Source organism: Hippoglossus hippoglossus, chromosome 19 (genome assembly GCF_009819705.1).
Source record: "Hippoglossus hippoglossus isolate fHipHip1 chromosome 19, fHipHip1.pri, whole genome shotgun sequence".
Lineage (NCBI taxonomy): Eukaryota > Metazoa > Chordata > Actinopteri > Pleuronectiformes > Pleuronectidae > Hippoglossus > Hippoglossus hippoglossus.
Genome location: NC_047169.1, coordinates 14,339,784 through 14,364,887, shown reverse-complemented (window position 1 = coordinate 14,364,887; position 25,104 = coordinate 14,339,784). Strand labels below are relative to the sequence as shown.

Sequence of the window (25,104 nt, the reverse complement as noted above, 5' to 3'; positions counted from 1 at the left end):
GATTTTCATCTCACCATACCAGACTGACCCAGACATTTACAGGTGTTGCCTTCCTTAATCTCCATCATGACAGCAACATTCATAGAATCACGTCCTGTTTGGCAATTTGTCTTCAAAGTCAAATCAAAATGTTCGTAATATTGCTACAATGCATTAAATTGAGCTGAATAACAAAGCTTTATTTTGAAATTTAAGAACTTAGGTCTGTAAATTACTTAACATACCTCTAAAATAGATGACATGTATTGTATGAAAACATAAGACCAGATAAGTAAATCATTTAAACTGAAATATAAACCACACACGTTGACAGTAATGAAGACAATTCCGTTTTATTTTATGAAAAACATTGACTATAAAATCCTCAATGCAGATAAACCAGGTAGGATGAAGTTTTCTAACTTCACTCTGAACCACATATTGTTTAGGAAAAGCTCTGCACACAACATCCAGCACACAAACAATGAAAAAGTGACTAGTCTCACAAAATTGAGGTGAATAAGTTATATAGGAAAAGTAGAATCACTTGGATCAAGCCAGCAGCAGTGTCAGCATTAATCCTTTCCCTGTGGATTTCCATTATTTATACACAGTGCATCTGTCAATTTGAGCCCTTTCAAAACTTTCTGATGGTTGTCCTCTCTGCCGACTGTATTACATATTTGGAGAAGGTTAATGGGAAAAGCTTTCTGTAGTGTGCTGTTGTTCTGAGTAAGAAAACTGAAGGCGCTTGGCTCAGACGGGGCTTTTAGCTGCCTTTCAATCACAGCGAGCTGCGTGGTTTGGCCGCCGCTGAGAGTGACACTGAGGACACCGGCTCTGCGTGGCTCCCATTGCTGGCCTTGAAACACGATGGACACCCGCCCGTGCTCACAATCACATCAAGACACAGCAGCGTGGTGGGAGGCCCGGAGTCCAGCGGCTCTCACACAGACGAGGGTTCACCACCTCAACCTGTCTTTGCGCTCGCCGTTGTAGCCGCTGCTGCTGATGATTACTGCAGGGGAAGTTTTTAATGAGCGGAGGAGTGGGCCGGCTTTGTCGCCTAACGGATCCAGCCACTGCGATAGATGTGTTCACCTGCAAGAACTGGCTCTGTAAGAACAGTGGTCTATGGGGCCCGGGATGTGGAGGGGTCGCTGACAGTTGTGCATGTTGTCCCCTGTTCCTTTGTGTACAGTGCATGATTAGACCCTGTGCAGCTCGACTGGAATTTGAGCAGCAGATAATAAGAAACGGATAGGAATAGAACAAAGAGACAGCTGGGAGGAAGTTTCAGACTTACTGTAAACAGTGAACGTAATGATCTGTGGCGTTTTTTATGTCCAAACTTTCTGTGCTGCTGCTTTGCCAAGTGGTAAAAGTGATTCAGCCTGTAGTTGAAGAAAACATCAACTTTTCCTCGCATCTGTCAGCTCTTTTCTGTAAAAGGCAGTCGTCCCAGCACACAGGAAGTGATGCGGGTTGTGTCTCTGGATTGTTGGGAATGCACAGAGCAAGGAGTGTGTTCACATTTTTGTGAAGTAAAGAGAAAAGACATCAAAGATGCCAACAAAAATTTTAAATATGGATATGAGGAAAAAGAAGTTGGTTGACTGTTCAACTTCAGTTGAGAGAATCAGTGTCCAGGGACCGTTTGTGAAATTTCTTTAAAGTATAAAACTAAAGGATATTCAAGTCAAAAGATCATTAGATATCATCAGAAGGTAAAAACTTCAAACCCTTGTCACTTGACAGAGAAGGTTTTTTTTTTGGCTTTTTGTTTGCTTGTGGTGACTGTTGTTTCCTGAGGTTTTAGTGTGAGTGTTTGAACTCAACATAAAAGGTCCCACCCAGACACGGGCCCTTCAAATTACAGAGGAGGAGCTGTCACAGGAGGTGTGTGCGTGTGTCTGTGTGGGTTCACCATGTGTCCTCCCTCCCTCCCTCATTTGTCTGCTTCAGGAAACCACACGAATCCTCCAGCATCACAGCTCTGGCGTGCAGATATCAAAGAGGAATTAGCTCACACAGCCTGTGTAATGTAACACACAAAACGCGGCAAGTGTTGACACGGCACTTGTGTCTGTGTTGCCAAATTAAAACCAAAAATTCAGGACGTAGTTGAATCGCTTCCGCTGCCATAAATAACAGGTGTTTCCACTTGTCCCCTTCGTCGCGAGCTAAACGCCTGGCAACCTTTTTCACGTCGGGTGATGAAAGTCAGGCATAATTGATGACTCTTTATTCTACAGCGGTTCATTACAGAATCACCGCGTGTGAGACAAGCTCTTTTAAATTGAATGAGATCCTTCATTACAGTGTGTACAGTGTGTACAGTGTGTTTCAGTAAATGTCCTTGTACGGTATGTAATATTATGACAGGTTTTATACAGCAGGCTCGATGGACCCCGCTTTATTAAACGCCCAAGCCATTACAGCTGAGTGGGACTTAATTAATTTTTTTGCCCCGCTTTTTGACAGCTATAGCTGCTAGTTCAGCTACTTTACAGATTAACATTTTACATACAAAATGAGATTATAAAATATGATTCAGTGTAGATTAAACTACCCCACAGCATATAGAGCGTAAAATGAGCTCCAACACAACCAGCTTCAACAGTAAAACCTTGATCAAATTAACGCATTAGTACTAATAATCTATTTATCTATACAGTTTATCCTGAAAGGGTCACAGGGAGCCAATCCCAGCTGACATTTGGTGAGCGGAGGTGAGCAATTCAGTAAATTATGAAATAAAAAAAAATAATAATAATAATAATAATCTTTATGAAGCATTTCTCAAAATAATGTTATGTAGGGTTTACCAAATAAAACACACATAAAAATACAAAAACTTTCTTCTTAAAATTGCATCTAATAATCCTCTATTGTTAAGAAAATGTAAATGCAAACCCTTTTCACGTTATAAGTTTAGCAGCTGGACACAAGATATCTCCTTACATCTCTGTGAGATATGTTCTCAGTGTACATGCAAGTTAAAGTCTCTACATCCCACTTGTGCATGTTCCTCAATGGACTGCTGGCACATAATGGACGCCTCTTAAAACTGAGATTTACAGTGAGCACAGAGGAAGTTTCCCCTCGAGCAGACGAATGTGAATACAATCCACCACAGTTTCAAACTCTGCTGGTAAACATCACTCTGCACAGTAGAGCTCAAACATCAAAGAGAAGTAACAATGGGGGAAAAGACCATTTTCAATGGAGGAGGACCTTGACTAAAGAATCTCAAGGCTCACACCAACAATAATCAATATGCACACTGGATGTATTTACTATAGCGTTTCCATCACATCCCCTCATTCTGGTTTGTCACTGTTCCTGCTGACAGAGATTTATGACATATGTCAGTGTGTGGAATATGCCATAAACCTGTGTAAACTTAAAACTACCTTTTTTGTTGTATAATCGCAACGAAACACACTGTGTGGTTGGTACCCTCACTTGTGTGTAACAGCCTTTATCCACTGTCACTTACATCTCTGCGCTTGTTTTTTTTTTGGCAGGTTTCGGATCCTGTGCAAAAGGTTCATCAGCCACAAGATGTTTGACCACGTCGTGCTGGTCATTATCTTCCTCAACTGCATCACCATTGCCATGGAGAGGCCTCGCATCGAACCCTCCAGTGCTGTGAGTCTCAAACACAATCACTAGGTTTATTAACAGGTTCATAAATGTGTAGAGGTTTTTGTTAATCCACTAACAACAATTAGAAGAAAAAAAATCCTGCTCCTCTATTTCTTGTTAGGGTACTTTTAAATGTAATTATTTTTGCTTGAAATATGTGATGAGATAAGCTCCACACAGGGCACGAGCCTTTTGCAGGTAGCGTTGTCTCTTGGCCCTCTCCTTTGCTTTCCTGTGTTTGGCTTTAGTCGCCTAAATGTGCCTTCAAAAAGGTTGGGTAGTGACATTCTTTTCCCCCCTGGGAAATCAGTGGAAAATGTAAAAAAAAAACGCTCTATCTCGCAAAGTTAAAGAAAGTCGAAAATGTATTCCTGGATCCGCCTCTTTGTCTGGATCCACACCATAATTTAAGGGCTTCTTTTTCTGCCTATTCATCACTAAGTTTCAGAAATCTGTACAGTATTTTTCGCTTAATCCTGCTTACAAACAAGAAAACCAATGGCCGAGGAAAAAAGTCTCTGTGTAAAGTCATAGTCCAAATTTTTTTACGACATTGATAAAAAAAACTAAGAAAAAGGGAAAGAGAGTTGGACGGGCAGAGAACCACACATCACCCCCCAGCTGTACTGTATGTACAGTCCAGACACAGACCCCCCCTGAACTGTGTGTGTGAAGAATGAAGAAATTCACTGCCTGCTCGAAAACACTTCAAACAGAAATGGAGGAATGTCAGCGGCTCCAAACTTGGTGGCTGCTCAAACACACACACACACACACACACACTCGCACACAGAGTTACCGCTGTAGTTTGCTCGCCCCAGAGAAATGGAGCGGAACATTGTCCAAGCAGGGAACCACTCCTGCTTGACTGTGATCCAGCTTTGGGTGATGTGTGCTATACCCCTGTATCCAGCGCGATGCATCAACACAATGCATCACCTCCTTAGCTAATGCACCGTCCGTAGAAGAGGGCTGTCTGAATGCCTTGAAGGAACACGCACAAACACACAACGCATACTGTGTCCTTTCTTACCTCCAGCAATAGCAGCAGAACACAGCCTCTGCTTGCATAAACACAATAATTATCAACCCTTCTCACTGAGCGGGTAGTTCTGTTGATGGTCCTAATTGCGGTTCGGTCTCGCTAGAACGCTCTGTCCTGCTTGTTTTGCGAGCGAAACACGGAGGAGAGGGTGGCGTCGAAATTGATTCAATTATCTGCGGGCACGGTGAATGTGGCTAATGTCCAGGAAGTAGATGTTTAGCAAATGAAGGCTGCCCCACAGGTCAGCCTTTCTCATCAGGGCATCACATACAGTTCAGAGGATTTCTTCTCTCACCTCTATTCAAACACACACACACACACACACACACACACAGTCATGTCTCCATGACTTCAGAGGACAATACCTTGACATACATTGATTCCTTGGAGACATACTCTAACCTTAAAGGGATAGTTCACCGAAAAATGAAACTTCACTCTATCTACTCCCCACTATGCCGATGGAGAGGTGGTTGAAGTGTTTGAGTCCACAAAACACTTCTGGAGTCTCAGGGGTAAACTTACAGTAGAATCCAATACGATTGAAGTCAATAGTGCAAGCCCTGATATTCATATTCGACTCAAAACAAGGTCATTTACACCGTATGTTAAGCCTAAAAGTTCACTGGAAGTGGCTAAGCTAGCAGACATATACTGTAGCTACACGATGGTTTGCCTGAGGGTCTGTGAATGCACCTGGAAGGAGGATATCAGTGGACTTTTAGGCTTAAAACATGGCGTACATGACCTCGTTTCGAGTTGAATTTTAATGTCGGGGCTTACAGACACTTGGGTGACACCACACAAGCAGTATGGACGCCTGTTGTGTTTTTTCTGTTGTTTAATTACGTCTGAAGAAGAACTCACCATTGACTTCAATTGTATCGGATTCTGCTGCAACACTGTTTACCCCTGAGACTCCAGAAGTGTTTTGTGGACTCAAACACTTCCCCCACCCCTACATTGGCATAGTGGGGAGTAGATAGAGTGAACTATCCCTTTAACCATAGTTAGTACCTCACTTACCCTACCTCTTACCAGAACTTTAACCTAAACCTTGACCTAAGCCTAATCCTAACCATAAACTAACCCTTAAAACATGTCTTCACCTTAAAATCTAATATTATTTATGTTATAGGGACCTATATAGAAGAAGCCGCACTAACTTTCACTTCGGAAACTAGAGTTTTTATCGGATGCACACGTATTTTGTCAGCCTCCTGCCGTGGCCGTCGTGTCCAGTCGGCAGCCTGAGGTCATTACTGTAATGAGATGGAAATGTATGACACAGCAAGCAGCCTGGAACAAGAGAATGGGCAGTCATTACAGCTTTTGAGCTGTGATGCTTATCGCCGCGGATCTGGCCTGCGTGGTCAGTGCACGAGGCTATTTGTGTCTGTGTGGGTTGTGTTGAATTAATGAAGCTGAATGTGAATTGATTTCCGCTCGCTGATTCTGTTACTGTCTGTGTTTCACAATCAGACGTATGAATGTTTGCTCCGCTGCTGCTCCTTTGAAGAACCTGCTTCACGTCGCCCGTGGTGATATCCCGACATGCGATGTGTTCCTTAAATAGAAATGTAGTCACTGCTCGAGAGATAAAGCCTTACAGTCACAACATTTTAGTGAGGAATGCAGGCTGAACAATTATTCCGTTGTCCTGGAAGTTTTGTCAGACACTTTGTGTTTGGCTTGTCGTCTGCTGCTGTTTTGGTTTGGTGCTGGAGGTTGCCTGGATACCGTCTTCCTGTAGCTCAGTGGAAATGATTGGGGATGATTGTGCCGCCTATTACAATTTATTACATCTAATTGAGCTAAGGGACAATACCTCACTGTCTAGAGCTCCAAATTGAATTATATCTGCACCAACAGAATAAAATGCCATCTATCTAAGTTTTCAGCAGCTACATCATCTATTCCACACAATTGAGAGCAATCGCGTCTTGTTTTCTGTTGCTCAGGAACACAGGAAGTGCAGTCATAATACAGTTGTAGGATTTTGTGGTCCCAAAAATGCGGCCAGGTACCAAATCTCTTGGGTATCTGGGCTTGCCAGAGTACAATGCCTTGTGGAGCCTTGCCACTGGAAATAAGCTACTGGAAGTGTTTAGTGTTGGGTATTTGTTTTAACTGGAGCATGATCAAGCAAACTGGTTCCCAGTTTAGGTCATAGCCAGCCTCTGCCTTTGTGCTCAGTGTTACTTCAAATCAGAAGGGGCAGGATTCATTTTTTCAGGCTGATGTCTTGCGCAAGCGCAACCTGAAACCGACAGGCAATCAGTTTTTTTTCTGCCAGGGCCAACTTCACTGAGTTTGTGTCACCCTGTGCCTCACACACGTGAGAAATCATGGAGCATCTCACCTTTACATGTACCTGCACCACTTTCACCTCGTCCTGTGCTTCGAGTGGTTAGAGTTGGCTGGATTTGTTGCTGACTCCAACTAGATTTCCAACAGGCTGTTATTCAAACTGTAATGTAGGATTTCACTAAAGATGGTACTGTGCTTAAGTTGATTAGCAAGCTACAATGGCTAAAGCTGCTTTCATTTGCAGACCAGTCACTGGCCGCTAGACCTTGAGTTGTGAACTACAGTTGGTAATGTTATACACACCCAATTCAACAGCAAATACAGGCAAACTGAACTGACCTGGTCAATGTAAGTCATGCAGGGAGCATTTTATATATTTGCAGTTGCAGAGTCCAAAGTCTCTTTCCCCTCTGTCATTCGTTACCACATAAGTTTGTAATGAATGACAATATGAAAACTTGTTCACAGAGGCCAGGAATGAAAAGCTTCTCAACGGCAGCATTCCCAGTGATGTCATGCCTGATATTCCCCGAAGCTGCGTGTGTGTGTGTGTGTGTGTGTGTGTGTGTGTGTGTGTGTGTGTGTGTGTGTGTGTGTGTGTGTGTGTGTGTGTGTGTGTGTGTGTGTGTGTGTGTGTGTGTGTTGTCAGAGGCCGTGGGAACGGCAGCCACCTACACCCACTCACAGGCACACACGCGCACACACTCACACACACATACATTACATAGAAACTCAGTGGCAGGGCAGGGTCGGGTCTCCTCAGACGGAGGAGAAGTAGGGTAAATAAGCAGTCACAGAAGGGATCCTAATTCTTGCCGTGCTGCTTGTTTTCTCTATCAGTCCTTGTTTAGCTCAGTAAACAGGCTCCCATCCTCTCCTGCGCAGACACAGGCCTCTGAGCCATGCTGGCCACAGGGAAACATGGGAGTTCAGTAATGCGAACTTGTGTAGATGGAGGTCCTGATAGCCTTGTGTTGGGTGCACGCTCTCAAAACTAAAAGATGGCGACCGTTTTCTAAATATACGGGTTATTTCTGAGGAAAAAAATATAGAATCTAATGCAACATGCTGGTTTGATGAGAAGGACTTTGCAAGACGCATTTCTGTGGTTGACAGGAAAGCACATGACCTCAGACGCTAACATGTAATGTAATACATTCATACATTTGAAAATGTGAAGTAGGTCCAAGCGTTTAATGTTGGCAATTTTTGTTTCATAGTTGCAGGTCACATATATAAAAGCTTATAAGGGCTACTTACAGGGGAAATCTGAAAATAAAGTTATAATTATAAAAAATTACTTCTTGTTTCTCACTACAAATGCAGCATTTTGACGAGTGTAGGTAACATAGCATCACTTATTCTCAGGGCAAACCAACAGATTCTTGTGCATTTGCAGTACAAAATATAGGTCAGTTTAGACAGTTGTCGTCACTAGTATAAAGTAAAAAGAAATAATTCAAGCCTAAAAACCAGATTAGAAGCCTTGTTTAAATATTCCCTGCAGTGCTAATAAAGAGTAAACTGTAGCATTGCCTGCCAGCCATCATTAGTGAGTGCAGTAGGGATGTTTCTAAAGGTGTTCTCACCATAAGGAAAAACAGTTCCCTCATACATTATTCAGCTGTACACTAGATTAATGTGGAGGCAGAACGCAGTAGAAAACATACTCATCACAAAAATGTGAATTTTAAACCATTCAAACTTTTACATGCTTCTGCGCTTCAGCTCAGATGTCTGTGCTCTTTTTGTTTTGCAGGAGCGGATCTTCCTCACGTTGTCCAACTACATCTTCACGGCGATTTTTATAACTGAGATGACAGTGAAGGTAAGACACTCTGGATTTCCACTGATACTTAGCATTAGTTGTAAATTATGAAATCATTACAATGCAGACCATGTGTGAGCGTTCCTCACAGCTCGTTTCCTAAAGAGCAGAAGATGGTGGTCTGGAGAGGCACTTAGTAAAGTGCCTACCACTGCCAAGGCCTTACAGTTCCCTTAAATTAAATCAAGCTGTGCCAAATTGCACACACTCATAATACCAGTCTCCTTAATATGCCTTTTTCATCATAATCCATGAATTATTCCCTGAGAAAGTGTTTGAGAACACCCTATCTAAGGACCACCCCCTCTAATCCAGACGATTCCTCTTCCCTGACCCATACAACATCCAAACTGCACAAGTTTTGTGGTAATCAGTCCACAAGTTTTTGAGTAATCCTGGCAACAAACATACAAACTAGAATGACACTCAGTAGAGTCAGAGTGCGTACATCTGACAAGGCCCCAAACAGTTCCCTCATGTGACCACATTTCACCAAATAGCGCACTCTGATGAATATCCGTCCCCTTAACGTGTCTGATTTCTTTCATCCAGATTCATGAATTATTCTCAGAGAAATAAATGAAAATGTTGAAAAAAATGCCCTTTCTCACTTTGTTAGAGAAAGTGGTCCTTCCTTGCCCCACCCCTTCACAAGATATCCTTAAAATTGGGTCAGTACTTTTTGCATAATCCTGAGGACAATATCTTGATCTCCATCCTGTGCTTTGTTTCATCCTCTTCAGAAAGGTACCTGTGTGTTTTGTAAATCGAGTGGATTTATATCGCTCTTTTACTGTCTTATCAACCACTCAAAGCGCTTTACAGAACAAGTCGCATTCACCCATTCACTCACACATTCATACAGCGCTTCTATACGTATCACCCATCACTCATAGACTGCAGGCACGGCTATATCAGGGGCAATTTGGTGTTCAGTATCAGGGTTTGAACCACCAACCCTCTGGATAGTTGGTGACCCGATCTACCTCCTGAGCCATATAGCCAACTTTATAACTTCTCTAAAGTCATCACCGAGCTCTGTACTTACCCACTCAGCTCTTAATGCCACTATTTATAGTCTTTGGTAGCTGAGAAAAACACTGTTGGCCTCACATCGAGCCCTCTCGTTTCTCCAGAGCTTCAAAAGAAACGAGATGTGACACATCTGTGTTCGCTCACAATGTAACAGAAATTGGGTAAGATGGAGAAACCCAGGCCAGACTCAAAAAACCGCTCAGACACAAAGCTCCAGAGAAAATAGTCTGTCTGATACTCACGTGGACTGTAAGCCCCCAAAACACAGAACAAATACTTACGAGGGAGGGGAGGGAGTTGGAATGGAGGGGAGGGGGGGTTAAGAGATTGAGCCGCTCGCTGACAGTGAACACACACAGGCCACATTCGCACACTTTCAGGGCTGTTTCATAATGCTAAGAGGAGGATAGTCTTGCCTGTATTCAAGAGGCCCAGCTTTGAATGGAGGTCCATGCAGGCGTGGGCGACAGCGAGCGGAGGCATGAGAGAGGAAAGATCATGGGTGTCACTCATTCTAAGCCTTTGTCTCTATTTTTGGTCCCAGCTCAGCGCACACACACACACACACACACACACACACACACACACACACACACACACACACACACACACACACACACACACACACACACATTTTAAGGAGCTGTTTAATTCAACTTTCATAATATTGCCAGCAGTAGCAATCTACAAAGCATATCATAGGAATAACCCAATATAGAAAGGAGAAAAAAATCCATTATGTGAAAGTGGTTAAGTTTAAGTCAGTGGAACTAAGAAGATGTGCTTTTTATTTTGAGGTACTTGTACTTTACTTGAACTTTTCCTAAAAAAACTGCCCCACCAACATGACTGACCCAACCCAAACCCAAATATCCTTTAAAAAAAAGAGAAATAAGAGGCCCGGCCTGGTCAGGTATCCACACTGTGTTATGTAGCCCATTTCTGCTCATCTTCTCCCAGCACAGTATGGATCAGCTCATCGAGTTGTACTCTGATCTGGTATGTATGCTGATATAGTTGTACTGCTCATGTATAACTAGTGAAAGTGAATTTGAATGAATTCTTAGATCAAGTCCCTCCAGAAGAACGAGGTACGGTGATCTGCAGGATGCTGTCGGATTCCTTCAGAACTAGTCACTGTACTCAGGACAACTGCATAGACACAGATGACTGCACACTTTTGCACCTATAATGAAATGACGATGCTGAATGATGGAAAATGGGGAAATATTGTGGCGTAACGCGACAGTATTGCGATGGAACGCAAAAGTGAACCTTTAAACAATCTCGCAGTGACCCTTTTGGGGCTCTGAATACTTTGTTGTTTAAAGATCAAACATTTGAAAAGCTGGAATTTTACTTGCAGCACAATTAGATTGTTCTCTAGGCACTTAGGCTCTAAATACTTCTGTGTTAGTATCCGAGCACATTTAATGAAAATGGATTTTCTCATTTCCAATGTACTTTCTGTGAGATACAATGTAGTCAAAGTGTAAAGTGGCATAAATCAAATTATTGTGATGAACTCCATGGAGCTGTTTGTGTCCATATAGTTTGATGTTTCCCCATATACACATTATACTGTATATATACATTAATTACCATTATGCATTGATTAGCATCAACTAATGGGATTGATCTTCTATCTCCTCTATCTCTCTCTTCTATCAGGAGGTGTTTACACATGCATGAGGAAAACATATTTTTTCTTGGCCTGATTGAACAAGTTTGAGCTAGAAAAACAAACACAGCCAGCCAGTGTCTATTATTTTCTGGAATGTTAAGTGATTTATGGGCAGGATAAATGATGAGCGGAACCTATGGAATAAGAAATGAGGTTTGGGAAGCTGACGGCTTTTATTATCCTCACAGCCGAGCTCCAAAATCGCTCTGCAAAGTGAATAAGCTGCATGAGGCACATGAAGCACCAACTCCTGATACATGCAAAATAAAGATTTATAAACAATCTGCAAGGGCACAGACAAAAAGTAGATGTAGAACAATGGATTTATGTATCATTTCATGGCATTTATATTTGTTGGTGTTGGATTTTAAATATGCTGACCTGAATGGGGAGTGCTAGAGTGTTATCTGGCCTGTAAATAACTCTGCTACGTGTTTATATGTCATGCCTCTCTGTCCCTGTCTGTGTCCAGATCGTAGCTTTGGGCTGGTGTTTCGGGGACAAGTCCTATCTGAGGAGCAGCTGGAACCTTCTCGACGGGATGCTGGTAATGATTTCTGTCATCGACATCCTCGTGTCCCTCATCTCCAACACGGGTACCAAGATCCTGGGCATGCTCAGAGTGCTGAGGCTGCTGAGGACCCTGCGGCCGCTACGGTAGGTGGCTCTCCCAGGGACGCCAAGATACACAAGCAAGCAAACACAGTGATAGGACAAACCAGGCCAGAATTATATTAAGAAAAACATTAGGATATGATTCAAACCATTCCCGTGAGTATATAGGTTAGAATCTCTCCATTTATCAAACGCATTGGATGATAAATGCTTTTGGGAGATGCGTGTGTTTTTGTGTGTTTGTATGTTTGGGTGTATTTATTGGCATTTATTTTAGAGTCCATTCATGCTTGTGTTATTGTGCGCATGTACACAATTGCAGAGTTATGTTTATTTGAGGGGAAATGAAGCGGAAACCACCAATTTGGAGACTGTTTTTCTATTCCTATCTCCAAGTGTGTGTGTGTGTGTGTGTGTGTGTGTGTGCGTGTGCGTGTGTGTGTGTGTGTTTGTATGAGAGAGAGAGAGAAAAAGAGACTGGGAAAGAAAAGAACAATTTGTTAGTAATAATCGACAGGGTCTAAACACGTGTGAAAATTCCTCCGGTGTGCGTGTGTGCGTGTGTGTGCGTGTGTGTGTGTGTGTGTGTGTGTGTGTGTGTGTGTGTGTGTGTGTGTGTGTGTCTTCATGCTTGACTTGGCTCATGCTCACATGCTTGTTGTCTCATCTCGTGAAGGGGAGCTCTCCAGGCTTTGCCATCTCTTGAATATTTATCACGTCTCTCAGAAAGAGCACAAAAATCAAATAGTCATTTTCTTTCCTTCCAATTTTACCCAAACACCACTGACCTTTTTTTAACCATTTTCTTTTTGCCTTTTTTACTTGAACCTTACTTTGACATTAAATTTAAAAAGATTTATTGTTTGGTATCTACGTTTTGACAACCAGATCACTCCCGACAAAATATCCCCCAGCTCAGTGCAGCAGGGAGTATCTTCTAACCCATAGTTAAACATACCCAGAGAGTAAGTCAACATCAAGCCACATATATTTGTACAGTCCTGTTTTTCTTTACCCAGAAAAGGAGCTTTTCTTAAACAGATTGTACCTGAAAACACCAGCTTGGTATCCCAGTGTGTACGCGTTCATAGCTTTTCCAAAATGATTAATTAAGGCCATATCCACACGATTTCGGTTAAGAGTTGAAAAACCTCTAATGTGCACCACAGCACCGGCCCTAAAACAGACAAGTTTGGAAGCCCTGTTTTACTTTCAAACCTCCAGGGGTGCACTGAAACACACATGTATGGATACAATACTGTGATAGACTGAAACTGTTTGAATGATGACATGTGTGGAGTACAAATGAATTGATGAGCTTGACTTCATGGTCTGGTTGAGACAGGAAGATTCTTCTTTCATTGAGCACTGTAGATGTCATTGTGATAAGTATGAGAACAATAAAGGCAGTAGTCAAACCTTATGGATGTAGCATGGATTTATTTGCTGGGACAAACCCTGAGGGGAGGGTTCACAGGTCAGCTTGGTGATGGTTGAAACTTGATGCATCTTTCCACTCATGTTTTTTGCCTTGTTGACGTCCAATTGCGTTTAAATCAAAAAAATGATCTCGCTAGTTACAATGCTACAACGAATGTAGATTGAAGCCATTTACAACACATATAAAACATGCACAAATAATTTGGTTCGGTGCAGCGGTGCTGGCTAGTTTTTAAAAGGTAGCATTGTACTTTAAACTCGCAAGTTAAATGTGAATGTGACATTTGAAAATTCACTTTGTGTCACTCAAAGGGTTCTCTAGTTTGATCTGGTGACAAACCGAACACTTGAGACCAGTACCTGATGCTCCCTGATGCAGAGTTCTGTCATTCTGCTGAACGCCCTGTCCTAGTTAATCCCCCCAGGCCAGCAGGGCTGAGGCCGTATTAATGTCAAGTGGGAAAGGTTTTTTAAGTCAGATTAGAAATGTGAAGCAATTACAGGAGGAAAATGTGAGTTTAGGAGAAATATTCTCGGGAGCAAAGGTCGGCCGTTTCTTGGGTGAAGCCTTCAGTTTGAGCAAAGTGTAAAAATGGCAGAGGGAGAAATAGGATTAGGGAGGCTGCATGGAAGCAGGCAGAGAGTGAGTGAGGGAGAAACAGGAGATGACGGGGGGAAAAAGAGGAAGAAAGAAGAAAGAACTGAGTCTGGCAACTTGGCTTTTTCTTCCACAGAGGCTGTGGACTAGTTACAGGAAAGCTAAACTGTAAAATCATATTTTACGGTAGTTATTAACTTTCAGTCCAAAAGGAGGAGCCCAGCGTTAAAGGCTGCATCACATTAAGCTATTCGCTTGCTACTCTGGTTATAAAGTATGGCCTTGTTATGGTGTACTGCTGCTGCTTAAAACCCTGTAGGAGATAATTCAGTCGGGTCAACACAGGGTGGAATTACTGCTTTGCTTCCAACTAATATATCTTTGGGGACTACAGCACATTTTGAGTTAGGCATGGCACGGCCTCTGCATAACCTAACAACACACACATGATCTAACTATTAGGAGAAAGGTTGGATCTGTTTTTAATTTGCCAGTTTTTGGCAATTATAATCTTTACTCTATTGTCTAGTCGTCATTCCTTTTACATAATGTTTAAAAGGTTTGATAATTAGTTCTGACATTTGAGGGAAGTACACAAATTTACCACCGTCCATGTCCTTGAGGGAATTTCTTAAAATTTGGTACAAATGTTCAGTTGGACTCAAAGATGAACAAATTAGAATTTGGTGGTCAAAGACCAAGGTTACATCATGTTGTATCTGTCCGGCATAAATTGCACTGGTCGGCAGAGGCATCCAACCACAGTCCGGTAGTTCCTGTTCATCAGTCCAAGCATGTCTCAACGTCCCTGCAAACTAGCATCACTATCTTTGCTCTTTATGTCCATTTCTCTCGGAAAGTGCAACAATCCACACCTACGTTTCTTTTCCTAACAGTCACCACAATGCTTGTGATGATCTGTAAGAGGTAGGTGTGTGATCCTTTCACCCTACCTGTGACCAGACAGGCATACAGCCAGAAGGGACCACCCTGAAGGACACGTTATAGTCTGGCACGAGGCAGACGCAGCAGTGTCATCCACAAAGCTTCTGTGTTAGTTCCAATATGAGCCTGTTGTCACCTCAATCCGACTGTGGTCGACTCGCGCTCGCTGGGTGTTAAATCAAATATGAGCCTGTCTGTGTTTTCCCCTCTGGCTGCTTGGTGCACGTGGGGTTCACACAGGCAACATCGGAGCTGCTGGCGCTGACTTGGGAATAACAATCAATCCGCAGTCATTTATGTGCTCACAGGGTGAAATCCATGGCAGCTTGTCACTGAGTGAAGCACGTTTTGAACAGTGTCTTCTGTAGTTTATGCAGTGTAACCATGTGAAGAGTTTGCACTGAGCTATTGTGGGCATTTCTTGCAACGCTTGCAACATGCCTAGTGTGAGTGTTATTGCAACAAGCAGGTGACTTTGTATTCATGAACTTTTTTGTGTGGAGCCGTCCATTTCTCTTTCCTTCTCGGTAAAGATATTAATGAAGGCACTAAATTGCGCAAAGGGAGCAGGGGGTGTTCAGGAGGGCACAATCGTTTTGTGTTTGTGTGTAAATCTGTTTGTGTGACAGAATGATGCATTGGCTTTGTTAAACAGGGCACACACACACACATACACACACCTCTGCACCTCATTCATCAAGCCCACAACCTGAGCTGGAGTCCAGCGTCAGAGTCGGCAGTGAAGCTAGCACCCTGTGTCACTACCCAGCACCGCCAACACCTCATTGACAATTCAGCTGCAACCTAGAGAGCCGACCCCCTCCCCACCACCCATCGATTTGTTCATTAAAAGTGCACGCCACACTCCCTGGACTCATTGCAAACAAACTGGTCTAAACTGCTTTGCATTGTTTGTGAAGTCTTGGCTGGCCAACAGGGGGTCAACCCCCTCGAAGTTGACCCCCTGTTGCCTCAGCCTTCGAGCTCATCCATCACTTGACGATGATGTATTTACCTCGAGGCCTCCACGTCGGCTAATTTCTGTGTCCCATTAGTGTACACATAGCCCCTGTACCCGTGACAGCGCAGATTGACTCAGCACTTTCTGTAATTACTATTCTTTAAGATGTGGTGATCATGTTAGTGTGACACCTTCACTGGTTGACCCACAGCTTACGTTTCCTTCATTTAGGGATGGCTACGAGAATATTTAGTGGTAAAGGTAGACAGTTGGAGAGGAAGGACAGGTGTCGGTTTAAGAGGTTTAGATTTAGACAACAAGGTGGAGAGAGAAACAAGTTAAGACAAACAAGCAGAGAAGCAGCTGCCTCATTTTTGTATTCCCTATATATCCCCTCAACTCCCCATCCCTCCTCTGCTCCCTCTGTTCCCTATTTCTATCTCCCAGCATAGCTTAATAACACCCAGTGTTTGTACTGTGGGAACACGCCTGCCACTTATTGCCCTACTTGTTGTTCTCTTTCCTTGGTGTGAGGGATATGCTGGTGAAGGAGGGAGACGAGCGGTGCGTGTGTGAAGGTGTTGTGCACCGCAGCGCACTCCTTCCCGCTTTGCCTAGCACACATAACAAGGACGCGCTGCAAAGTGCTGCGCAATTATGCCGAGGTGTAGATTAGAAGAAGCAAGCATTTACTTTTTCTCCCCCAAGCTCTCTTCATCCAGCTCCTCATCATCCTCCTTTCGGTATCTTGTGCAAATAGAAATTACGGAAAGCAGCCTCACTGCAGTGTGTGTCCTTCACACACTGCATCATCAGAGTGTATTGACTCATAACAAAGAGACCGGTGTTTGCCAGAGTGAAGCTCAAAAGGACAACATGATGTAAAGAGGTAGAGAGATTGGCTCGAAGTTTTCATATGCAAAGCAGAAATGTTGTGAAACATCTTCTTTGCAGTTAATGTGCAATATAAGTTGCTGAGCTGGGAAAATGTAGATGGTGTGATGGACTCATGGGTTCCACAACACACTGCACTTGTTATTTTCTTACCATGATCATGCTTATTAGTTTTACCTTTACTTTTCATTTTTTACACTTTAAAATTATTAAAATGACCAGTCCATCAACTTATTTAAAGTGTAACTTCACCCGCTGTTTTTGCCCTTACCTGCAAATCAAAAAAGGCAGTGCTGGGAGGCGGGGCTAAGAATTAACTGTGAGCAGTCACTGGTGGTGGGGGGCCGCCCCCACCGTAAATCAGAGGATGTTAATCTTTTCAAATATATATAAATGTCATGTTGTAGAGACGTCCAAAAGGGTTGAGTTTACATAAGTATTTGTCCTGCAAGATCCAAGATGGTTTAAAAAACTGGGTGGCATTATGATCCATGTTCAACCCATATATATAGACTTTTTATAAATGTGTTAGCAAATGTAATTACCAATATTAATTAAGAACAGTCACATAATTTAGTTTACAGCTTAAAAACACATGTAATGGTGTAGTAGTGTGTTTAAATACCTGTGACACATCATCATACATACATAATCAGTTGACAGGACAAAACTAGTTAAAGCAGCTGCATATCTATACCTGTTCTGCATTAGTGTATTGATTTTAAGAGATATTTCAAAGTACACAGAAAAAATTGTTCCACTCTACTACAGAAAATACTTTTAAAAAAACAACAACTTAAACCAGGCCTTTATCAATGACTTTTACAGAAAATATCAATGAATGCAAAGATGTTCTCATACCCGTTTGTCAATTGCATCAAACACCAAAGCAAGTGGATGAAGCTATTGAACACTAGCACCCTCCATAGGCCACTAGCAGCAGTGCATCACAATCTGGTTTTCAATAGTACAACAAGAGAGGCAGTGAGGTGCAGAGCGATGAGCTGTCGCCATGAGCTCGTTATTCTCTGATCAGGGATATTGATCTGTGGCCTTGGTCGGTCCTGCCTCCTTATTATCTCATGTCTTCTCTTAATGTGCTATTGACTCTTCCTTCAGTCAACTGTCTGCTCGGGGGAAAACACACAAAGACAGATAGATAAGGCAGAGCAGATTATCACCTCGACAGACCCTTTGACTGTGTTGCATTTTTTTTTCTCTCTTTCAGGCTCTTTCATGTGTCATCTTATCTGTTACCTCATATTGACTTTGTTGTTTGCTGCATTTGTGTTTTAAGTGTGTGCTCGTGCCTGTACACGTGTGTTTTCTGTGTGAAAGCATATACAGATACGTATCCATGCATTGGTGGGTCTTATGTAGCACGTGAGTGTTTGTGTTTCTTCCCCGGCGAAGCTCAGCTGCAGCACAATACAGTGCTGGGTGTCATGCTGGCACTAATTAAACATCCTCATCAGTCCATTGGCTTAATTAGATGTGTCTATCTGTTTCCTAGACCGCAGAAATGAAAGGAAGCAGAAAGAGGTGTGAAAGAGGGTGAGAGCGGGAGTGAAAGTGAAGTTAATTTGCCTGTGAGCCAACAGGCGTTTTGGTTCTGCAATGTGGACACATGAGGAAAAATATTGTCCGACTGTGGTGAACAAAGGAAATCAAGAAAATAAGAAAAGATAGATTTCACGTCCAGATTTTGAAATGCTTTCACTCAAAAGCCTGCGTTCACGCTCAAATAGCTCCTGCTTCTGCTTAGTTGAGCTCTGCTTGTGCTCAAACTGTGCACAGATGTCCTGCTCTCCAGCTCTTCTCCTCGTGCTCACACTGTTTCTGTGTGCATGAAACCTCTGCACTCTGAATTTTTCTTCTGCACTTGAATTGTTTTGTGCATCGAGTCTGTCAAAATCACCCAACCAATAGAATGTTATTGACATAACATTGAGTGCAAGCCACAGTTTGAGCACAAGCAGAGCACATATATCCATAAGCAGGGGCTATTTGAGTGCTAGTGGTTTTGAATAGGGGCATTACAAAATATGAAGGTAAAATCTATAATTACTTTCTCTCAAACAGAAAGACAACACTTTTGAGTTAGTGTGTGTGCACACAGGGCGAGTGGCAGAGGGTTGGAACGATGCATGTGTCCTGCTCCATCTGGTCTGTACTAAACTGTAAGTGACCCTGCACAAACACACATACACAGCACTAATATTGTATTATATGCTGTGTTCCAGAGTGATCAGCAGAGCCCCAGGGCTGAAGCTGGTGGTGGAGACTCTGATGTCGTCACTGAAGCCCATCGGCAACATTGTAGTCATCTGCTGCGCCTTCTTCATCATCTTTGGCATCTTGGGAGTACAGGTGAGAGGGCAGAGTGAGGAGAGGGAGGATGCAGACAGACATACTGAGAAAACAAAGTGGTCGTACAGCTGCAGTCCATACAACCACGACACAGATTCATTATCCTCCTCTCACCACGCTGTTGGACATGTACCATCCTGGCATCGCAAGCATTATGAACTCGGAGTTAAAAAAGTACATAATAACTCATGCCAGGACACTTATCTGGTCACAATTGAAATTTCATGGCTATCAGCCCAACAACCTCTGTGCTTGTCGCAGTTCAGGATACTGTGTCTCTGGTCCATAGACTATCTGTCCAAGTTAAGTTTTTTTCATGAAGGGTCAATAGAACCATGAAGCAACGATTGGAAGCTATTACTTGTTGAAAAGTCGCCATAGACACCGCTGTTGTGTCCTTAACCTCTGCTGTCGAAAATGTTGAAAATGTTGGCAAGACAAGCTAGATCATTCATCTATCGATCCATCCATCCAACTTATCCTTTTCTAGGGTCGTGGGTGACGGGGCAGCTGGAGCCAATCCCAGCTGACATTTGGCAAGAGTTCAGCATGCTGCGCTATGCTGAACTCTTGCCACATGCAGAGAAAAAATGACCACTCACATTCACGTCTATGGTCAATTTAGATTCCCCAACCTAACCCTAATCTGCATGTCTTTGGATTGTGTGACGAAGCCGAAGTACTCACAGAAAACCCACACAGACATGAGGAGAACACGCAAACACAAGGGCCGTGAGACTCAATCCAGGAAACTTCTTGCTTTGAGGCGACAGTGCTTACCCCCCGACCACCATGCCACCCCCTGATCATTAAATTACCTATAATTGTTTTTGTGATATATTTTGTGCTAAGTATCCTTTCCTATATTTTGTATTCTAGTTCCCATTCATAGGTATTCCCAGCAATTGCCCAAATCCTTTATTATAACCTCATCCTGGGGCAGTCCTACAGTCTTGGAGGACATTCTGTCAAGCCATGTTCTGGGCAAATGGCTTCTTTCACTCCAATCATTATCATTTTTGATAAATCTCTGGTAGGCTAAGTTAAGTTGTGACTCCAAAGCTCAAAACCAACATTAGACACCCGGAGCAGTGAGGTCTTGGTGAGCTGAACCAGGGTAGACGGTAGAGCTTGGGGCCGGCAGAGGGACCTGGAAAATCGTTTTGACAGACAGTCAGACTGGGCGAGGCGGGAAGACTGGAAGCAGCTGGGAATGATGAACCTGAAGAACAGGCAAACACGAGAGAAAAACAAACTGGAACTTGAGTTTCTCAGTAGCCCTTTGCATCATGTTTGTTAAATGATCAATCTGGCGATGTCTGGAATGTAGAGCAGAGGTATATACTGTCTACTGCAGGAACTGATTAGTGTATGAGTCACAGGGGCACTGGTGAATTGGCAGCAGGAGGGAACTGATGCCATGCCCAGACAAACAGAGACAGAATCAAACTGGGGACAAATAAGGAACACAAGGGCGGGAGAAAACATCAGAAACAGAAGGAATGGAAGAGTCCCAGCTGGTGTCATGACAATCTTTACAAAGCTTTAGTGTTAAGGTACAGTGCCCAATTCAATATGTATACAGCTTGTATTCTAAAATAGAGGTTAACCAAAGATCTCTTAGTACAAAAAAAACTCCCTTCTTTTTAACTGCAGCGAGGAAACTGTCTGGAGAAAGAAGGAGGGCTGATTAAATTGACCAATTACTTTTTATGTTTGCAAAACAAACAAAGTCTGTCTCTGAACTTATCCTTGAACAGTAATTCCAATATATTAGACCACTGCTCCTGTGGAAGGATTACTAGAAGAATTGCGATGACGAGTTAATTATAATGTCGGCAGGCATTTGGGAAATTACAACATCAAACGGTTGTTAATGTCAAGAACAGTTTCGGACCCCAAATTAACCTCAAACAGCATAATGTAGTTTTGAGAAAATGTTCTGTTTCGGTTCACTCTTGAATAAAGAGCATATTTATCGATTTTCTCTCTCCAGCTCTTCAAAGGGAAGTTCTTCTTTTGTCAAGGACTAGAACATCAAGTAAAGAACATCACCAACAGGTCAGACTGTGTGCAGGCCAGCTACAAATGGGTCAGACACAAGTACAACTTTGACAACCTGGGACAGGTACGATCTCAGAAATGCTCTGACCTTTTATCAATAAACACAGATGATCTGATGAACTGCTTGAATTAGAAATCTGTACAACCTTCATTGTAGGACCTACTTATTTCACCCATTCTTCCCTTTCTTTTCTGTCTCAGGCCTTAATGTCTCTGTTTGTTCTGGCGTCGAAAGACGGCTGGGTGGACATTATGTATAATGGACTGGATGCTGTAGGAGTGGACAAACAGGTAAATCTGAACACTAGGACACACTCATAAATGAGTCCAGGGCAGCTGTCATTGCAAATCATTTGGCTGTAGCTGAAGTAAATCAATTGGTGCAATCCCCTAAAAAATATCCATTGATAATATCTGTTAGAAGTCATTTCCAAGTTAGAATTCTGTACATTTAACACTTCTGAATATCTATAAAATCCTCTGTTTCTGTGTATGTTTCAGCCAGAATTGAACTACAACCCATGGATGCTGCTTTATTTCATCTCTTTCCTGTTGATTGTGGCCTTCTTCGTGCTCAACATGTTCGTGGGCGTGGTGGTGGAGAACTTCCACAAGTGCCGGCGCCACCAAGAGGCCGAGGAGGCCAAGCTCAGGGAGGCGAAGAGACTGAAACGCAGGGAGAAAAAGAGACGGAGTAAGGAGAAGGAGCTGGCTGGTCGGTAGTCTTTCCACATCTTTCTGAGTCCTGCTTGATTTGAGCCTGAGCCTTTTTTTCTTTTGCTTTTTGATTTGGTTTGGCCGAATCTAAGAGAACGCAAATAGTGAGCTAGTACCACCTATGGTCACAAGTCTGTGGTAGAACCCTCCCCCCTTTTTCTTTCTTCGTTAGCAGTCCGGCTGATTTTTGTTGCAGTCTGGTGGTCACCTACTTTTACTCTGCAGACTGCTGCAGACTTTGGAGGCTCTGCTTCAACTCCAGCTACAAATTGATCAAGCTGGATGTTAAGAAAAGCTTCCACAACTGGTCAGTTTACAGAGCGAGGATAGCTGACCACTGGTGTTAGCCCCTTCCGCCCTTACCTTGCCTGGTCTTAGATGCCGTGCTTGGGATGGCCCCTTGGAGCATGCCCAGTGAGTGCTGACAGATGGGGCTTGCATGGTGTTGGGTAAACAGAGCTACAGGGAGGGGGAGTTGTTGATCATTTTATCGCCCTGATCAAAAAGGAGATGACCCCCCTCCCTTCCTCTCTTCTGCATGTGGTTTAGTACAGCCGCAGGGGCAGGGATAGACCCAAATCTGGGGGGGGAAATGAGGAAGCTTTTCCCCTTCGTTTTACTGTAGTTAAGATCTCAGATCACTTTGGGTTAGGTTTGTAGGAGTGATAACTAATTCCCTGTCGGTTCCCCCTCCCCTTCGGCTGTATAGGAGTTGGTGACAAACTGTTTGGTTTGTTTTTTATTCTTTCCACTGCCTCCTACACCCAAAATCACAGCCGCTAGCATCTGCTAGCATTAAACTTCCCAAGAATTTGGTAAGCTAAAAGTAAATTAGCCACTTATTCTAAAGGAGCAGTGGACTCGATTTTCTTCTATACGATTTTTTTTATTCAATAACCGTAATGTTTCTGTCCAGGTCTTGAGAAAAACAGATGGAAATTGATCTTCCTTTTTCAGGAGTTGTCTGCCAAGGGTATATGACCAATCCAGAAACCCCCTCAGACCTTTACATACTTTAACATGTACACAAGAGGAGCTTCCCTTTTTTCTTGACCTTACAGTTCTTGTTTAGTTCATTTCTCCGTTTTTCTTTTTGTCTTTGCTGATTTTTGGTTGGAGACTCTTGTATTCTTTTTTTGCCCGGTATACCTTTTTTGGGGAATATGTCGTCCGATTAGCAAAACAGCAACACAAAAAGGTTGCTTTAGAAAGAAACAGCTTACAGGTGTGGGTCAATAGAATGTAGGGATGGTTGCGAGTGTCTGCTTTGGTTGGAGAGACAATGGCTTCTTGATCGTTGCAAAACAAAAAGTACAACTGGACTCAGAATCAATGGAAAGACAAAACGTAGGAACATAAAACCAGCTTTATCTTTCATCGCTTCCTTCTGGCCTTACTCCATCCCTCTTTCCCTCTTTCTCTCTCTTTGACTCTCTCCTGTTTCTAAGTCTCCAGCTCTTCCTTCCGTGCTTTCTTCTGCTTCCTCCTGACTAACACAGTCTCATTCCTCTAGATTTATTGATTCCGGGGGTGAGTTGGGCTCTTTCTGAAGGCACATTGAAAGGTACAGCGTTTCTAGCATGTTCTGTGTGTCCCCTTTGAACCCCCCACCACCACCACCACTGACCACGACCACCCACCATGGTGGCTAGGGTTCTAAGTTCAATGGTCACGGGAGGTAGGGCCCCATCCTGCGTCCCCGCCCCCCTGCCTCTCTCCCATAAGCCCTCAGTCCACTGGACATGCTGTTACCTGTTTTCTCTGTCGTGGCTTTGTCTTTCACAGCTCTTCCACACTGTGCGCAATCCATCCACTGTCCACAGCACTGCACCGCTGCACTACGACCACAAGAGAAGAAAACTTTTGGTCTAGTCAGGTTGGCAGGGAAACTGGGATTGGAGATGCGGTGAGGCAGGGAAATGTACTGAGGGGCAACAAATAGGACTTCAAGGTAAAGGGGTTCCTGGTTGTCTTTATTCCTTGTAAAGCAAGGGAACTGTGTCCTATCAGAATTCTCACTATAGGTTGGGAACATGGTGATATTGCTACAATGAAGTGTGACGGTGCAAGAAACCAGAGGAGTAGGATTATCGGACAGGCTGTAACAAGACTAAAGGCTGCTCCCCATAAACATGAAAAGAGATCTTTCTCTTTCAAACACTGTCACTGCCCACATACTTCCATGTGTCTTTTACATTGGCATGATTGTTAAGCAATACATCCACTGGTGGAACAAACAGGTTGTAAACAGGCAAGGTTACATCATATTGATGCCTGCAATTTCTTGCAGGCACTGTCCTACTGTGTGCTCACTTGACCTGTTGTCTACACTGTCCCCCATTCCGGTGGTACGGCTCCGTTTTGTCTATTCATGCAGTATCCGTAAGCTTTGAGAAGATGCTCACTAATATGGATGAAATGAATGCACATGTTGCTCTGTCTGTTTCCATAAACGTACCTTACATTGAGTGTAAATGAGCCTTGAGATGGCTAAATAATGTCCTCTATTAAAAGTTACTGGTTTCAATTAAAGGGCATTGGAGCACAGAAATTAAATCAAGAACATTCTTATTTTCCCATTGAGTTTGTATGGATTTAAAAGCCTAATCTAAGACAACCAGGGTTAAAATATGTACATTTAATCTAAGTGAATTAAATGTTAACAAACTCTGTGAGAGGATCTCACTTTTCCACCTGGTGTCTCCATAGTTTAGGCTTCAGATGTGTTTTTTTTTTCACTTACAAAGAGAGTTTAAATTGTTCCTTGGGTGGAAAACAAACTATTTCTAGTGCATCAGATGTGTATCAGTAGGATGCCTTTATTAAATCATGATCTAAAATAGAATAAAGGCTCTTGCCAAACTGCATACATTACTGGCTGATTATGTGCAGCACACTGTGTACAAAGGTTAGAGCAGTACAAGTTGTTATTAAGTGAGAACACAGCAGGTATGTGAACAGCAGTTGG

General features: G+C 43.0%; 1 protein-coding gene across 17 annotated transcripts in view; it reads left to right on the top strand.

The window, feature by feature from the left end:
* Window positions 1-25,104, top strand: part of cacna1g (calcium channel, voltage-dependent, T type, alpha 1G subunit) — a 240,478-nt gene that overhangs the window by 176,111 nt on the left and 39,263 nt on the right. For 11 of the 17 annotated variants that reach the window (XR_004612086.1, XM_034569763.1, XM_034569757.1 and 8 more), the window contains 8 exons: window positions 3,510-3,633; window positions 8,745-8,813; window positions 12,005-12,189; window positions 19,229-19,355; window positions 21,352-21,483; window positions 21,621-21,710; window positions 21,921-22,113; window positions 23,650-23,700. Coding sequence is in view for 16 of the 17 variants with exons in the window: in XM_034569763.1 (XP_034425654.1) it covers window positions 3,510-3,633; window positions 8,745-8,813; window positions 12,005-12,189; window positions 19,229-19,355; window positions 21,352-21,483; window positions 21,621-21,710; window positions 21,921-22,113; window positions 23,650-23,700 (971 nt within the window). In the remaining variant the exon portion in view is untranslated. Of the gene's footprint in view, window positions 1-3,509; window positions 3,634-8,744; window positions 8,814-12,004; window positions 12,190-19,228; window positions 19,356-21,351; window positions 21,484-21,620; window positions 21,711-21,920; window positions 22,135-23,649; window positions 23,701-25,104 lie in introns of all 17 variants that reach the window. The other 6 variants (XM_034569760.1, XM_034569758.1, XM_034569771.1 and 3 more) reach the window with 2 other exon arrangements.